The sequence below is a fragment of the Pituophis catenifer genome, unplaced genomic scaffold, assembly GCF_029215685.1.
Source record: "Pituophis catenifer annectens isolate HBS135680 unplaced genomic scaffold, rPitCat1.0.hap2 SCAF_2, whole genome shotgun sequence".
Taxonomy (NCBI): Eukaryota; Metazoa; Chordata; class Lepidosauria; order Squamata; family Colubridae; genus Pituophis; species Pituophis catenifer.
In genome coordinates this window covers 31,748,993-31,767,301 of record NW_027256882.1, presented here as the reverse complement: position 1 = coordinate 31,767,301, position 18,309 = coordinate 31,748,993, and the positions used below count along the sequence as shown (strand labels likewise).

Sequence of the window (18,309 nt, the reverse complement as noted above, 5' to 3'; positions counted from 1 at the left end):
CATGCAGTTCACTTGTTTGTTTCTAGCACGGTGTTTCTCAACCGTGGCAACTTTAAGATGTGTAGACTTAAACTCCCAGCTGGGGAATTCTGGGAGTTGAAGTCCACACATCTTAAAAGTCACCAGGGTTGAGACATTCTCTGCTAGAATCAACCCGCGAGAGGTATGATGTATAAATCAGCACCTGCAGATGCTATGTTGTTCTGCAGTCTGATTTTTACTCTCAATATCTTGAGAGTATAATTCCCCAAATTCAAGGTGATGTTATCCTAATGTATCTAGATTTAAAGGCTATTGGGGAGGGTGGGGGGGCTCTTGAGTTCCACATTTTCTATTTGTAATTGCCTGGAAGTGGAACCGTAATTGAATTTTCTCACCAATTAAACTACTTCTCCCCCAAACATATTTAGCACATAAAAGCTAACAAAACCTGCAGCTGTTGACTGCTTCTCATTCTCCATGCACAATTGCGCTTTAACGCGGTCGTAATAAATTTTGTTGCGAAGCTACGGTGTTGTGTTTCTCTGCAAGAGAGAGTTCAAGCATGGGTGAGCATGTGGTAGAAATGTGAATCAGGAACAAACAAATGGGTGATGCTAAACCATTAAAAATTCCCGTAACTTTTAACTGGGCAAAATGGTACCTCATAGGGCAGCAATTTTTTAACCAAGGTACCTCAAATGGACTAATTTATAGAATGCATCCAAAACGACTCCTCTGGATTTGAAATTCGGAAATGTTATTAAATATTTCATGACATAAAAATGATTGTAAAAGCTTAGGCCATAATACAAAATGTTATAAAACATTTCCTCTTGTTAATGTTTGATTGCTGGATAGTTCAGTACAGTCTACTTTCAAGGCAGAGACATCTCTTGAAGGTCTCCCTGGATTTTTAGAGAATTTTTAAAGTACATTAGAAGCTCTGCCATTGTTGAAGACATGGAGAGATCTGGTCAAGAAATATCTTTGAAAAATACCAATATTATTATTTTCCTTTTAGACAACTAAGGTGTCACAGGTTGTCTAACAGGAAAATAATAATAGATATTGTGCCTCTGTTTGCTTAGAATGATACAAGCCCTGATTCCTGATTTATTTAGAATGAGTGATGTATGGGTGTAAGCAGACTACACTGCTCAAAAAAATAAAGGGAACACAAGCAGAAGACATCCAAGATCTGAATGAATGAAATAGCCTTATTAAATACTTTGTTCATTACATACAGTAGTTTTGTGTTCCCTTTAGTTGTTTGAGCAGTGTATAAATTACTGTATGTAAAGAACGAAGTATTTAATAAGGCTATTTCATTCATTCAGATCTCGAATGTCGTCTGCCTGTGTTCCCTTTATTTTTTTGAGCAGTATATTTATTCTCATTTTGTTCCAGATAAACTAGAAATGCCTTGCTTCGAATTCTATCTGAACCTGGATTCCTCTTTTTTTAGAACAAGTTAAGATTATGAACAGAATTAATTTAGAGATAGGAAACCAAGTAATGCGTTTATCACAATTCTAAATTATATCTAGTATCTTCATCCACTTGCATGAGAGAGGTAAAACAAGAATGAAAAAACTCTGTGGACTATTATACAGTACTATAGTCCACAGTGGACTATTATACTATAGTCCACTGTGGACTATATAAACTGGAATAATTTAGGTTTATTCTATCTGAATGTAGCTAGTTAACACACATTTAAAAACAGGCAGTGTTGCAATCATATTGTTGCGGCTGCCATTTTGGCTTTTTTGACAATATCTCATAGCAGCCCTTTACAGATGTGTAAAGGAGTTAGGAATTTACCACATATTAGAATTGCTTGTGGATTATCAATGGCTACAGATAGTCCTCGATTTACAGCCATAATTGAGCCTGGAATTATTATTGTAAATCAGGGTGGCCATTAAGGGAGTCGCCACATGACTGCACTCGTTTTTATGACCTTTTTTGCAGTGGTCATTAAATAAACTCATGGCCATTATGATCCATCATAATTCTGAACAGTCACTAAGCTACTGGTCGTAAGGTGAGGACTACCTGTACGTGACCAAACCACTTCTTCTGAGGTAAAAATTAGTGGGGAAAACAATAAAACTGATTGTGAAAAGCAAAATAAATGGGGGATGGATTTGACTCCTCAATCTGTCCCCATTGAGTTGCAGAACACAAAATGATTTTGTTTTCCCAGAGTGACTTTCATTCTTCTCATCTGAGAATTTGAACATGAACTGACTGGATTTAAATGTAATTTTGGGAAATAAAGTGCATTTAATACACACACACACTAATTGTACCCCCAAGACCTTAAATACAGGTAGTCCTCAATTTATGACCACAATTGAGCCCAAAATTTATGTTGCTCAGTGAGAAATGTGTTAAGTGAATTTTGCCCCATTTTACGACTTTTCTTCCCACATTTGTTAAGTGAATCACTGCAGTTGTTAAATTAGTAATACTGTTGTTAAGTGAATCTTGTTTCCCCCTTGACTTTGCTCGTCAGAAGGTCGCAAAAGGGAATCACATGACCCCGGGACACTGCAACGGTCATAAATGTGAGTCAGTTGTCAAGCATCTGAACGTAAATCACGGGACCATGGGGATTTTGCAATGGTCATAAGTGTGAAAAATGGTCACAAGTCACTTTTTCCAGTGCCGTGGTAACGTCGAACAGTCACTAAATGAACTGTTGTAAGTGAAGGACTACCTGTATTGTTTAATGCCTCTTAAGGGAGTTTTGGCCAAAATGAGGGGTGGTTGGTTGCTTTTTACTTCAGCTCTCTAAAGCAGGGGTGTCAAACTCATGAAGACAAGTTGTCATCATGTGACGCATCATAACTGGCACTGGCAGTGTTCTATTCATAAGCAAAGCAAACACGGCAGAGTTTAAGGTTGCCGACCACGGCTCTAGGTTCTTCTTAAAAAGTCGTTAAAGGACATTGTTGGAAGGAAAATCTGTCTGGTTCAGTTCCAAGCTGGGAGAAAGACGCTGGAAACAACATGGAGGCTGATTGGAAAGAAAGTTTATTGATAACAGAACCACACACAAAGACAGAGCACAGTTCTGGGTCAGCCGAACAAATAGTTGAATGAGTGGATGGATCTTTATAGGTTTCCGTGACTTTGAAGTCTGAGCTGTTCTGAGGGTGGTGCAATGAAGGGACTTCTGTTCTGAAAAGATGTTGAGCAATTCCTGTTGTGGCTAATGGCTTTGGTCCTGTGTTGGATCTTGGGTAAGGGGCTACTTTTTCTAATCCTACCATTCTGCTTTTGTTAGCTGCCAAACTTTGCTGCAAGGAGTTTCGAAATATCCTGTCTCCAATGGATTTCTGCCTCTGCGGTGTTTGCTTTGCTTATGAATAGAGCTATCTAGATAGTTGCCTTCCTCTTTCAATAAACTCTTTAATCTCTTTTAAGTGCTGGCATCTGCTGTGGGCTATGAAGAAAGACTGGGGACTGCTTTCTGCCTTTGAGAGCATGTTTCTCCATTTCTCCCTTTGGGGAGATATAATATTCTGCCTTTTTTAATATTTCCCCCCCAAAAGAGCCTTGATAGTACAGTGGTTTAGTGCACCCTGTTATTAGCACAGCTGCCTGCAATTTCTGCTGGTTCGAATCTCTCCAAGGCTCAAGGTTGACTCAGCCTTCCATCCTTTCTAAGGTAGGTGAAATGAAGACCCAGTTTGTGGGGGCAATAAGCTGACTTTGTATAAAATATACAAAAGAATGGGCGGCATATAAATCAAATTAAAAAAAAAATTCATTCTTCTGCAGGTGGGGAGGAGGAGGGCTTCCCACAGCATCAAGCATTAATTTCTTGATGACATTCTTGATGATTGTTTATTGGTTCGATTTTATATGCCACTCTTCTCCGGAGACTCAGGGCGGCTTACAATGCGTTAAGCAATAGCCTTCATACTTTTGTATATACCTGCTTAGTAGGGCTTTTGGCCCCCCCTAAGCAGTGTTCTTTTTTATATAAAGTCAGCTTATTGCCCCCACAATCCGGGTCCTCATTTTACCTACCTCGGAAGGATGGAAGGCTGAGTCAACCTTGAGCCTGGTGAGATTTGAACTGGCAGTAATTGCAGGCAGCTGGTGCTATTTAACAGCAGTTTAGTCTGCTGCGCCACCAAGGCTCATCATTACTACTTTATTTGATACACAATAATAAAGGTTATAATTTGTCAGTCTTCGCCTTGTTTTCAAAAAGCTAAGAAAGCTTTTGAAGAAAGCAGCAGAGCTTATACATTTATTTACCAAACAATCCAGGGTTGATGCGTTGTGTCTTCCCTTCGTGATCTTATCTTGGCGGTGGATTACTGGCGATGGGGGCCACCAGTGTCGACCTGCAGCCCCCAGGGGGAGAGCCTTCTCTGTGGGGGCACCTGCCATTTGGAACGAGCTCCCCCCGGAGATACGGAGGATCCCGGATTTACGCACTTTCCGCCGTGCCCTCAAGACCTTTTTATTCCAGCAGGCTGGGCTGGCCTGACTCCTTTTAAATTGTTTAATTTTAATTTGTTTTTAAAAACGGGTGTTTTAATCATTATTTGTCAAATTTATTTAATGTGTTTTAAAAAATTTTTTAAATTTTATATTATATTGTATGTGTTTTATCTTTGGCTGTTCACCGCCCTGAGTCCTTTGGGAGTAGGGCGGTATATAAATCCAAAATAAGCTAAATAAAACTAAAAAAACACAACGTGGCTCTCCCTCCGCCTGCTCTCTTTGCGGGGAGGGAGGCCAGAGAGAACGTTCGGCAAGTGCGATTGTGACGTCACAATCGGAACGTTCTTTTTTTTTCTCTCGTTTTAAACGTTGAACTCCGAAGCTTTCATTCCACCGCGAAACCGGCTCGAGTTCTAACGAGCGAAAAAGCGACGTACATCATGTTGCGCGAATAAATCGCGGCTCCTTGCCTCCCCCCCCCACGCCCCACGCGAAAAACTTCCCCGCGCGATTAACCAAAAAAAAAAAAAAAAAAAAAGCAATGCCACTCCATCACGCAAAGCGCCAAGGGCCGTATATATTTTTTTTTCGCACTTCTCGTTTCACCGCCACGGCATCCTCCCAAGACGCTTCGGCCGAAGCGGAGAGGGGAGGATCGGGGAGGGAGGGAGGGAAAAACTTTTGCGGTTCCGCTTTTCCGACACACACAAACACACAAACACACTCAAGTAGCGGACACGCCCTGGCAACTTGGCAAAAGTAAAACTTCTCGCCTGTCTCGCTCCGCCTTTTTTTCCCCCAGCCACCCCCCCCTCCTCTCACCGGCCGGATCAGCCACGTCAGCGGGAGACTGAAGTCCCGGCTGCAAGACTTTCACCGAGGGACGGAGGCGAGGAAGAGGAGCTGGCGGGGGGTGGGGGATCCGGGACGCTGCCGCCCCCCCGCCCTGGGCTAAAGATCCTCTTTTTTCCCCTCTTGCCCTCTTTTTTCCCCTCCCACCAGCCAGCATGGTTCTGCTTACCATGATCAGCCGCGTCCAAGACGGGCTGCTTTTGGCTGCCTCCATGCAAGAATCGGAGCAGGTAAATGGGAGTGGGGGTGGGGGAGTTATGGGGGGAGAAGAGGGACGTCCTGCACCCCCCCAATGCGGCTCTATACCCCCCCCTTTCCTTCCCCAGTTGCTCAGCCGCCTCGGTTGTTCTGGAGCGCACCTGCGATTTCCTTAAGAAGGCTCCTTGTTTTTAAAAGAAATTCGACAGGTGACAGTTTTTAATTGGAAAGAATGGATGGGGTTTCTCCCGCGGTTTTTATTTGGTTTTTAAAGCTCATTCTGAAGCCAGTAAAGGCGGCTTTACGAGCTTTGGGGAAAACAATGCACTTGGTTTTATTTAGATATCTGCCTCCCCTTCCCTCCTCCTCCCTGCTATTTTATTTGCTGGCAAGGGCCCTTCCAACTCTGTTACTGTTAATTTGGGGCAGGGGTGAAATTCAAATATTTTCCCCTATCGGTTCTGTGGGCGTGGCAGGGGAAGGATACTGCAAAATCTCCATTCCCACCAGGGGTGGGTTCTACTTACCTTTATTACCGGTTCCCAGCGGGGCCTCGTGCGTAGAAGCATTTTGATGATGTTGGGGTAGGTGGGCAGAGCCTCCCGCCCAATTTTACTACTGGTTCTATACAGTGGTGGGATTCAAGTAATTTAGCAACCGGTTCTCTTCCCTATTGATTTCTTCCAACAACCACTTTGCCAAGCTGCTCAGAAAGTTAACAACCGGTTCTCCCGAAGTGGTGAGAACTGGCTGAATCCCACCACTGGTTCTATAGAACCGGTGTGAACCAGGGGCAACCCACCACTGATTCCCACCCCACTCCAGAGGAAGGATACTGCCAAATCTCCATTCCCTCCCCACTCCTGGGGGAAGGAAACTGCCAAATCTCCATTCCCACCCCACTCCAGAGGAAGGAAACTGCCAAATCTCCATTCCCTCCCCACTCCTGGGGAAAGGATACTGCCAAATCTCCATTCCCACCCCACTCCAGAGGAAGGATACTGCCAAATCTCCATTCCCTCCCCACTCCAGAGGAAGGAAACTGCCAAATCTCCATTCCCACCCCACTCCAGAGGAAGGATACTGCCAAATCTCCATTCCCTCCCCACTCCAGAGGAAGGAAACTGCCAAATCTCCATTCCCACCCCACTCCAGAGGAAGGATACTGCCAAATCTCCATTCCCACCCCACTCCAGAGGAAGGAAACTGCTGAATCGCCATTCCCATCCCACTCTGGGGCCAGCCAGAGGTGGTATTTGCCAGTTCTCCGAACTACTCAAAACTTCCGCTACCGGTTCTCCAGAACCTGTCAGGACCTGCTGGATTTCATCCCTGATTTGGGGGTTTACCCTTCGCCCTCCCTTAGGCAGAGTTGTGGGAATACAGGAGAATACTAGCAAAAGGTATTTTATTTATTCCTGGCACGTTAGGACCAAGCAAAGAGGGCCTTGCTCTTCCTGGCTAAATGCAGGAAGTCCTCGGCTTACGACCAGGGCGTCAAAATACAGGTAGTCTTCAACGTGCGACCACAATTGAGCCCATCTGTTGTTAAGTGAGACATTGCTTAAGTGAATTTTGCCCCATTTTACAATTGTTCTTGCTCCAGTTAAGTGAATCACTACAGTTAAGTTAGCAACACGATTGTTAAGTGAATCTGGCTTCCCCGTTGATTTTGCTTGTCAGGAGATCACAAAAAAGGGATCCCATGACCAAGCAGTTGAATTTTGGTCACGTGACTGCGAGGATGCTGCAATGGTTGTAAAAGGGTGAAAAACAGTCATAAGTCACTTTTTTCAGTGCCGTTGTAACTTCGAACGGTCACTAAACGAACTGTTTGTAAGTCGAGGACTACCCTGCAAAAGCAGAGTGTATAATTTTCCTTCCGTCACTTAGGTTAGGTGAAATTAATGGTAGAATTCTCCGACCTGCTTCTGTTCAAAGTTGTGAGGGATTAGAATTTCTACTCTGGCTTTTTGAATGACGAACTTTTTTCCCGCATGTATCTGAAGTCAAATCGGAACTTCCAAGAATATCACAATCAAGCCAAACAGCTTTTCCGAAAACTTGGGGCTCATTCGCCAAATCGATGTTCTCTGCAGGCTGGAACGATGACTTTTCAGTAAGTTTTTCCGATTCATAGTGAGGTGGAGAAGAAACGTATTGATTAAATTTATATGCCCCCCATCCAGGCAGGGCTGGGTTCTAAAATGTTTTACTACCGGTTCTGTGGGTGTGGCTTATTTTGTGGGTGTGGCTTGATGGTCATGTAACAATTATTTAGGATTTAGCAGAGGTACTGGTCTACCAGGCTTTTAACTGCTTGCAGAGCTGTACTGGTCTACCCATTTATTTTTGCAGGCACCGGTCTACCCATTTATTTTTGCAGGCACCGGTCTACCCATTTATTTTTGCAGGCACCGGTCTACTCATTTATTTTTGCAGGCACTGATCTACCCATTTATTTTTGCAGGCACCGGTCTACCACCACACTGCCTTTTAACACTGATCAGCTGTAGGGTGGCCCTTTGAAGCCCTGCGGCAAGAGTTTAAACAGTTTTTTCCTTCTAGCCGATCAGCTGGGATTCAGGAGGCAGCAATAGATTGGGGGTGGGGCCAAATAAAAGGTAAGAATAACGCGGAGGGGGGGGGCGGGGGGACAGAACCGGTTTGGTGACATCATATCGTCACTGCTACTGGCTTGGTGGAACTGGGAGGAACCCACCACTTTATCCAGGGGTGGAGTCTACTTACCTTTACTACTGGTTCGCAACAGGGCCGCGCGCATGCGCAGAAGCATCCTGATGACGTCGGGGTTGGTGGGCGGAGCCTCCCACCAGTTTTACTACCAATTCTATAGAACCGGTCCGAACCGGGGACAACCCACCACTGCACCCATCCCATGGCGAAACAACTGAGGAATGCGCCTATTCCGTCAGCTTGAAATTTCTTGCAATGCCTTAGGACTTGAATTATCAAAAAAAAAAAAAAAAAAATTAAAAATGAGGGAACTCATTACCGGATTATAAACTCAACACCAATATTTAGTAACTTCTGGAACCTGGTCAGCCCTTTTGCCTGTCAAATGCTTTATAACAGAATAACAAAGTTGGAAGGGACTTTGGAGGTCTTCTAGCCCAACCCCCTGCTGAAGTAGGAGACCCTATATCATTTCAGACAATCCAGTCTCTTCTTAAAAACCTCCAGTGATGGAACACCCACAACTTCTGGAGGCAAGGCGTTCCACTGGTTAATTGTTCTTCCTGTCATTAAATTTCCCCTTAGTTCTAGGTTAGTTCTCTCCTTCATAAGTTTCCATCCATTGCTTCTTGTTCTGCCTTAAGGTGCTTTGAAGAATAGGTTGGTCCCCTCTTCTTTGTGGCAACCCCTTAAATATTGACTGTTGTCATGTCATTCCTAATCCTTCTCTTTGTTAGACTAGAGTAGACATTCCCAGTTCCTGCAACTGTTGTTCTAGCTAAGGGGTAGGCAATTGTGGCTCTTTTACAACCTGTGGACTTCAACTCCCAGAATTCCCAACAGCCAAGCTGTCTCAGGAATTCTGGGAGTTGAAGTCCACAGGTTGTAAAAGAGCCACAATTGCCTACCCCTGTAATCTAGCTTAAAAAATTACAGCGATGAAACACTTAGGGGACTGTGATTGTATTTTCACACTAAATCAGATCTTAATTAAACTGAACATCATATGGGCCAGCTTCAGTATTCACACAGCTCCTTGGCATGAAATATCTACCAGCTATAGATTCATAGTTATTTAAACTGGGAAATTGAAGTTTAGCACAAGTCAAGAAATTAATCCAACATTAATCCATGATTCAATGACCTGGGTGGTTCTAAATTAGCTTGTTGATTGAAGCCTCCTTGTTTTTTATCTATTGTAAAGAAACAACAGATTCACCCATTTAAGTTTATTCATCCCAAATATTTTCTTGGATGGTTCTTAACTGATTTAGTATAAAGCACTGAGGGTCAATGGAGGGCAGCGGTGTGTAAAATGGATGGAAGGGGTAGTTTGGTTTAATAGTTTGGTTTAAAAGAGCCTTGGTAGTACAGTGGTTTAATGCACCCTGTTATTAACACAGCTGCCTGCAATTTCTGCAGGTTCGAATCTTACCAGGCTCAAGGTTGACTCAGCCTTCCATCCTTTCAAAGGTAGGTGAAATGAGGACCCAGTTTGTGGGGGCAATAAGCTGACTTTGTATAAATATACAAAAGTATGAAGGCTATTGCTTAACGCATTGTAAGCCGCCCTGAGTCTCCGGAGAAGGGCGGCATATAAATCAAATTAAAAAAAAAAATAGTTAAGGCACTAGGTTTCTAGTCCCTTAGGCGTGAAAGCCGGCTGGGTGACTCTCAGCCCCACCCACTTCACAAAGTTGTTGTGGAGAAAATAGGAGGTGGAAGGAGTATTAGAAATCTTCACTGCTTTGAGTTATAAAAAAAAGGTGGAATAAAAATAAATGGAGGGATGCAGGGATGACAGTAAGCTAATTTTTTATACAAAGGGGCATTATCAGTGTGTAGCACTGTGTGGTATTTTCATCCCAGAGGCCTGCCATGCACAATCAGAAAAGACTTCCTTCATTTTCCAAGGTTTTAAAGTACATATTTATGACAATTTAATATCACTTGTATGCTTTTGTGGCAGGAGACAAAAATACTTGGGAGTTTTATTTAAAAAAGTAAAAATGGTTAAACTAACTTAGACAATCAAGTCTTTCGGCTTCGTACTTTATGATGGATGAGAACACCTGCTTTTATGACCGTCTGACAAATTTGCTGCCAAATTTTGTAAAGGGATATTTAAACCAAGAAATGTAGGAGATGCAGACATCACCATGGGTGTTTGCTAAAGGAAAAGGTAAAGGTTCCCCTCACACATATGTGCTAGTCATTCCCGACTTTAGGGGGTGGTGCTCATCTCCGTTTCAAAGCCGAAGAGCCAGCGCTGTCCGAAGATGTCTCCGTAGTCATGTGGCCGGCATGACTAAACGCCAAAGGCGCATGGAACGCTGTTACCTTCCCACCAAAGATGGCTCCTATTTTTCTACTTGCATTTTTTACGTGCTTTCGAACTGCTAGGTTGGCAGAAGCTGGGACAAGTAATGGGAGCTCACCCTGTTACACAGCACTAGGGATTCGAACCGTTGAACTGCCGATCTTTCGATCGACAAGCTCAGCGTCTTAGCCACTGAGCCACCGCATCCCTTATATGGGTGTTTGCTACCATCAAACTAAACGCTCCAGATGTGTGTGTGACATAATGATGTGTGACACAATCGTGCTTGTCCAAAAGCAATGGGACGTCCATAATGAGAAATATGACATACCCTGAGATATGGTGATGCACTCACGAATAATTTACAGATGTGTACAGCATGTCCACAGGGAAGCTGATATGAATTCTTGTAAATTCAATTATCCCAAAGGTGCTTTTCCAAAAGGCAACTAGACTTCCTTGCCTTTTTTTCCTTGAAAACATTTTGCTTGTCATCCAAAAATCATCTTCAGTTCTTCGGACAACTGAAGAAGCTTCTTGAATGAGAAGTGAAACGTTTTCAAGGGGGAAAAAAACAACCCAAAAGTCCAGTTGCCTTTTGGAAAAGCAACTTTGGGGCAAGATTGAGAATCTCTACTGTTTCCAAACCTACATGCAGATTTACTTCTCAAATCTTCTTCTCGTTTCCCTTAATGTCTGCTGCATTTTTCCCTACAGTTACCTGATCAGCCAGGGGATTTGTTACCTGACACTCTGTGAAGCTAACTATTCAAAGAAGTTGGCCTTCGCCTTTCTGGAGGAGCTGCAAACGGAATTCTGGGAACTTTACGGGAAGAAAATCTCATCGGTGTCCCGGCCTTACGCCTTCATTGAGTTTGGTAGGTGTAAAGGTGAATAGATTTCTGACAAGGAATCCCACGATAAAGAGGTCTGCAACATGGCATCCCTGGGCCTCAAGTTATCTGTCCCCATCCTGTTCTGACCTAGGCTTCCCCAAACCACGAATCAGACTCCTCATCCCGACAAAAAACCCTTTTTATTAATTTACTGTAAATTCTTCTTATTCACATCCAGCTAAGTCTTTCAAGGATGAATTTACAGTTACAGACCTTATCTGGTTTAGGGAACTGCCAGGCCGATATCTTCAAAACTTGTCAAGGAGTCACGGAGAGTCACGAACCAATTAAGCAAACTAATTGTCTCCTGCAAACTCCCCTCCCCTTTCACTCCTCTTTTATTCCCTCCGGGAGGGGCCATTCATCGTCCACCTGTGGCCTTACTCCCAAGTCGACCCTTGTTCTTTAGCTGTTCTCTTCGTCTGGCAACTCTGTGCATGCGCTCACTGGGAACAGGCTCCAGCTGTTTGAATGCCTCACTGATGTCTGACTCTGAAGGCAGCTGATAACTGGCATGGCCCTGGCCCCATCTCTGCCTTCATCAGAGCCTTCCCCGGACTGGCCCATGTTCCACCCCAACCTACTTACTGTCCGAATCTGCTGCCAGTTCTGCTGGCCACTTGGGGGGCCACAACACATCCTTAAAAGTCATCTGAAGGCTCAAAATGATCCTGCCTTGATTTTCTTGTATGTAAATGGGAGCAGGGAAGGAATGGCATGAATTTTCATGGTCCTGATGTTCTACTTTTCTGCAATACAGATAGTCCTCAACTTGCAACCTTTCATTTAGTGACAGCACTGAAAAAAGTGACTTACGACTGTTTTTCATACATACAACCATTGCAGCATCCTTATAGTCAAAATTCAGACGCTTGACAACTGGCTCATGTTTATGAAGGTTGCAGTATCCTTGGGTCGTGTGATTAATTTTTTCGACCTTCTGACTAGCAGAGTTAATGGGGAAGCCAGATTCATTTAACAACCGTGTTACTAACTTTACTGCAATGATTCGGTTAACAACTGTGGCAAGAAATGTCGTAAAATGGGGCAGTGTTCACTGCACAAATGTTTCACTTAGCGAATTTTGGGCTCAATAGTGATTATAAGTCAAGGACTACCTTGTAAAGAGCGTTCCTAGAATTCTTCCCATGTCTGCTTCTTGACCTGGGCAGCCTCAAAGAGATGATCTGTCCTCAATCCTCAAAATTTCACTGTGTTGGATCAGAATTTCTCAATCTGGTAATTTAAGATGTGCCAACTTCAACTCACAGAATTCCTCAGCCAGACCTTTAGGATGGGGATAGATACCCTGGTGCCCAGAGTGGCCACGTTGGCAAACCTCTTTATGATGGGATTCATTGCCAGAGACATGTCTTAAAGTTACCAAGATTGAGAAACACTGTGTTGAACATTTCTCCTTCCTTCCTCCACGGAGTGCAAAATTTTATCTGCCACAATCATCTGCCTGTTTCTCTTTTTAAAAAATAAAATAACACTGCCATCTAGTGTGGTAGTTGTGCTCTAGGCCCAGAATAATTTGTGACAAGTCTTTCCTGTATATTTTTGTTTCTGAATTCCAGTTGTTGGCAGGGCAGAAGAACAGGGAAACAGTGTGAAGAGTCTGTAGAGCAGGGGTTCCCAAACTTATATACTGCGCATGCGTGAAAAGCTTGCATTTGGTGTGAATCTGCATGCGCGCAAACCGGTTCAGATTTCACCACTGGGCCAGACCAAGTTGCTTGCACTGTGTTTCCCTTGCAATCATTGGGATCGATATTGTCATTTGCCCATTGATTTCAGTGGGACATTCAACGGAAACGCAACGCCATTGGTATCTAAACACAGATTTTGCCCACTATGTTGAGATCTTGCCAAGGTACTCAAAGCGGCCTATGGCTGGCTATGCTGCTTGGGAGGATTCTGGGAGTTGAAATCCAGACCTCCGCCATAAATGCAGGTCGTGCCAAACTCCAGGCAGTCGGATAAGAACAAGGAAGGAAGAGCTATGCACATTATTTCAGACAGGGATCTTAAAGGCTCATTTGGAAGGAATATAGAAACTTGGAATCTGCAACTTTGCACCCTGATTTTTATTGAAGATTTCTTTAAATGTTCTGTAATGCTTCTTCCCAGGTTTTTTCACCACCTGGGCTGTCATTTTTTTTTATTATTAATTTTTATTTTTTAATATAAACATTCCATCTTCCCTTAAGCAGTGTATCATCTGAGTACAAAAATCTTGATGCAATAATCATCAAGATTTACAACAGCATTCATTACATTGATATTAATTATCTGATCTTACAATTGAAATATTGAACATAGTTTAAAAGTCTAACAAATAAAATGAGAACCATTGCTCTTTGTGGTGAGAGGAATGCAAAAGTTGGATCACGGCTGAGTAAGGAATCTCATGTGCCATGGTGAGTTGGGAAAGGTTTGGAGTACCAGGTTGTAGAAGGCTGATGTAGATGGAACAAAATACTTGCAATGCAAAGATGTGGCTTGTCTTATTTTTCCTTATTAGACATTTACATCCAGAAGCTGAAGAAAACCTACCTAGACACTTGGTCAAAACGCCATCTAAGCAGCATCAATACGGAGCTCCAGGACGTTCAGAAGATCATGGTGACCAACATTGAAGAAGTCCTCCAAAGAGGGGAGACCTTATCAGGTACAGGATGGAGACCTACATGAATGGGTTTGCTTAGCCATCTCTGCATTTACCTAACAATTGCTGCAGAAAAGGCCAGAAAATTATTTTCGATCACGTGGGTACCTCAACTTAAAACCACAACTATAATTACAAACTCAGTTATGGTTGTATGTTGAGGACTACCTGTATTGTGGCTTTTATGGTAAATGGAGGGTGGCCAAGATGTCTTGCAAAGTCTCTTTACACTTTTCCAAGTTCTTTCACAATTCAGAGCAGAAACCCTATTCCTGCAGCGATCATCCTGTTTTAGGAAGTCACTTCTTTATATATTTCCTTTTTCTTTACTAAAGATGTCCTTGACTTATGACCAGGAGTGAGCTTCAAAAATTTTAGCAAGGGGTTCTCTGCCCAGTTGCTGGGTGGGCATGGCCATGGTGGGTGCGGCCTAGTCGGCCTCCTGCACCACGGCGGGGCAGGGGTGCGTTTTTGCCCTCTATGGGCTCCGGAGGCTTTTTTTCGAGCCTCTGGGAGGGCGAAAATGGCCTCCCCAGGCTCCGGAGGCTGGAAATGGGCCCGTTCCCAAAGTCCCGGTAGGCCCGTTTATCGCCCTCCCTAAGCCTGTATGCGTGCCCTGCACTTACCTGCATCCAAAATGGACCGCATGGGGACTCCTGGGAGGGGCGGGGCGGGCTGGGTAGGGCCAGCCAGGAGTGGGATTTGGGGGTTCTCCGACCTACACAGAATCTTAGCTAGAGGTTCTCCCGAACCTCTGTGAACCCCCAACAGCCCACCCCTGCTTACGACCACAATTGAGCCCCAAATTTTTGTTGCTAAGCAAGACAGTTGTTAAGAGAGTTTACCCCATTGTACAACCTTTCTTGACACAGCTGTGAAGTGAATCAGTAGAGTTAAGTTAGTGACACAGATGTTAAGCGAATCTGGCTTTGCCATTGGCTTTGCTTGTTAGAAAGTCACAAAAGGGGATCACATGACCTCAGGAGACTGCAATGGTCATAAATATGAACCAGTGGCCAACTCTTGGAATTTTGATCATGTGACTACTGGGAGGCTGCAACGGTCATTAATGTGAAAAACAATCATGTCACTTCAGTGCTGTTGTAACTTTGGTCACTAAACTAATGGATGTTGTAAGTCAAGTACTATCTATATATTCTTTTTTTTTTCTTTTCTACTTTTTCTTTACTGCACTGACTATTCTTTTAAATCTTTTATACACACACACATATCAGACAACACAAAATGTCTGATAAAGCCTGAAAGTGATGATTTGAGATATCACCCCACTATGGCTATACAAACATCTTGAGCTACGTAAGAAAAAACCCTGACTACAAAAGGATTATACATTTGAACTTATGAATTAAAAGAACAAAATAAGAATAAATATTTGACCTTTACAGGGAGGAGTCATAAAATAAGGGTGTGGCTGGCCGATGAAGTCTCATAAGACAGAAATAGTACTATCCCAGTCTCCCTTAAGTCTCACCACAGACAACACAAAATGTCTGATAAAGCCTGAAAGTGGTGATTTGAGATATCACCCCACTATGGCTATACAAACATCTTGAGCTACGTAAGAAAAAGCCCTGACTACAAAAGGATTATACATTTGAACTTACGAATATATATATATATATATATATATATATATATATATATATATATATATATATATATATATATGTGTGTGTGTGTGTGTGTGTGTGTGTGTGTGTGTGTGTGTGTGTGTGTATATATATATGTATATATATTAGTTTGTACAGGTAGTCCTCGAGTTACGACAACAATTGAGCCCAAAATTTATCTTGCTAAGTGAAACGTTTTAAGTGAGTTTTGCCCTATTTTAGGACTTTTCCTGCCGCAGTTGTAAATGTAAATTGTTGCATTTGTTAAGTTAGTAACAGTCGTTAAGTAAATACGAACCAGTTGCCAAGCGTCCAAATTTCGATCATTTGACCATATGGGGGCGCTACAATGGTTATAAGTGTGAAAAACGGCCATACGTCACTGTTTTCAGTGCCGTTGTAACTTTGGTCACTAAATGAAGTGTTGTAAAAGTCGAGGACTGCCCATAGTTTTTATCTTTTTAATTGTCATTTAATTGTCATTTTGAATAAAATTACTATAGAAAAGAGGCCATCTAATCTGTCTGGTTGGCAGTTCAGCTATTCGAATCCCTAGTGCCGCGTAATGGGGTGAGCTCCAATTACTTGTCCCAGCTTCTGCCAACCTAGCAGTTCAAAAGCATGTAAAAAATGCAAGTAGAAAAATAGGGACCACCTTTGGGGGGAAGGTAACAGCGTTCCGTGCGCCTTTGGCATTGAGTCATGCCGGCCACATGACCATGGAGAAGTCTTCGGACAGTGCTGGCTCTTCGGCTTTGAAACGGAGATGAGCACTGCCCCCCTAGAGTTGGTAACGACTAGCACATATGTGCGAGGGGAACCTTTACCTTTAGCTTTTAATCTGTCTGGGGAGGCCATTCAAAATGGCTGATTCTGCTCTTGAACAGCCCCCTTTCTGAGCCTTGCTCTACTCCTTCTCCTCCCACCCCCCCAGAAGTGGGAAACCCCCACAGCAGCTTTTCCTGGCAAAGCTGAATAGAAAGACAACTGAGGCCATTGTGTATACTTTGCCTTCTCTCCTTCTTCAGTTCTGGACTCCAAAGCCAGCAACCTGTCAACCCTCTCCAAGAAATACCGCCAGGATGCCAAGCTCCTCAACAGCCGCTCTGCTTATGCCAAAGCTGCCGCCACCGGCCTCATCTTCATGGTGCTTCTACTCTACGTCCGCTTCTGGTGGCTGGTGTGACCCAATCTCTCTCCCTCTTGTTTCCAAGGCCCCGTGTGACTTGGGCTTTTCCTTTGAGTGAGGAGAAACATGGAAATACCGCAAAGTTTGCCACTCGGGACGATGTTCCTGTTTTTGGCATCATCCCCATTTGCATGGTTGGTCTTAGAACGGCAGCTGCAAGATGCCGAGTGGACTTAATGATTATTTATAATGGGGGAAAAGCGAGGAGAGATTTGTAACTTTCCATAGCTCAGCTTTTCTTTCAACAAAGCCCTTACAGCATTGTCAACTGCTAGCAGGTTGCTAGTGTCATAGGGTCCTACCGCAATAAATCTGTAGTTTTTGTGTGTGTTTTTTTAACATACTACAAGTCTCCCAGTCTGTGTTGCTATCAGCAAGCTGAGCCTTACAACCCTAGAACTGGATATGACATTTCCCTCCCTGAATCCCCCCAATATCTCCACAGGGAAACATCGAAACCTAGAAACACTGACGGCAGGAAAAAGACCTAGTGGTTCATTGAGCCTGCCTTTTTATTTATATATTATTTTTATTTATTAGATTAAATATTAAATTTTATGTATTAAATTTATCAAAGAGGTACCCTGTGGTAAGATGGCTGCCCATCTTACCACAGGGTAACACTTTGAGTTTGTTTTTGTTTCCTTTTTAGCTTATTGTTTTTAATTGATTTTTTAAAAAATATTTTACTTATTTTTATTTTCGTTTTTATGATTGTATTTTTTCGGATGGTAAGACATGTGTTTATCCCAAGCACGTTTAAACTCAGTTACTGATGATCGACCCACTACCTCCGCTGGAAGTTAGTTCCAAGCTTCCACTATTCTTTCTGTGAAGTTATACTTTCTAACATTACTTTTGAACTTCCCTCCTGTCAGTTTGAGGTCATGCCCCCGTCTTCTTGATTTATGGGTTAATATTGAAAATACTACCTTCTAGAACAGGGGTCTCTAACCTTGGCAACTTTAAGACTTGCTGGCTGAGGAATTCTGGGAGTTAGTCCACAAGTCTTAAAGTTGTCAAGGTTGGAGACCCCTGTTCTAGAGCCTTATTCACAGGGGTGAATAAGGGGTGGGTACTACTTACCTTTACTACTGGTTTGCAGTGGGACTGCGCTTGCTATGCTCATGTGCGTGCACCTCTGCACATACGCAGAAACTTCCTGATGACGTCCGGGTTGGTGGGTGGAGCCTCCCAACGGTTTTACTACCGGTTCTTGCAAACTGGTCCGAACTGGGGGCAGCTCACCATTGATTCACACCCTTAGTATATTTAAAGGTTTACATTATGTCCCCACCCCTTTCCCTCCTGTCCCCCAGGTTGAACATATTCAGTTCCTCCAAACTTTCCTGATATGTTTTGTCCCTCATACCTTTCACCAGGGGTGGGTTCTACTTACCTTT

At 43.3% G+C, this 18,309-nt stretch overlaps 1 protein-coding gene across 1 annotated transcript; it reads left to right on the top strand.

The window, feature by feature from the left end:
• Positions 1–5,328: 5,328 nt before the first annotated feature.
• On the top strand, positions 5,329–17,229 carry LOC139312067 (vesicle-trafficking protein SEC22b-B-like). The gene is made up of 5 exons (XM_070936590.1): positions 5,329–5,534; positions 7,512–7,621; positions 11,237–11,397; positions 13,943–14,089; positions 16,746–17,229. Exons 1-5 carry the CDS (start codon positions 5,460–5,462, stop codon positions 16,901–16,903), a joined length of 651 nt encoding a protein of 216 aa, XP_070792691.1. The 5' UTR covers positions 5,329–5,459; the 3' UTR covers positions 16,904–17,229.
• Positions 17,230–18,309: the final 1,080 nt, after the last annotated feature.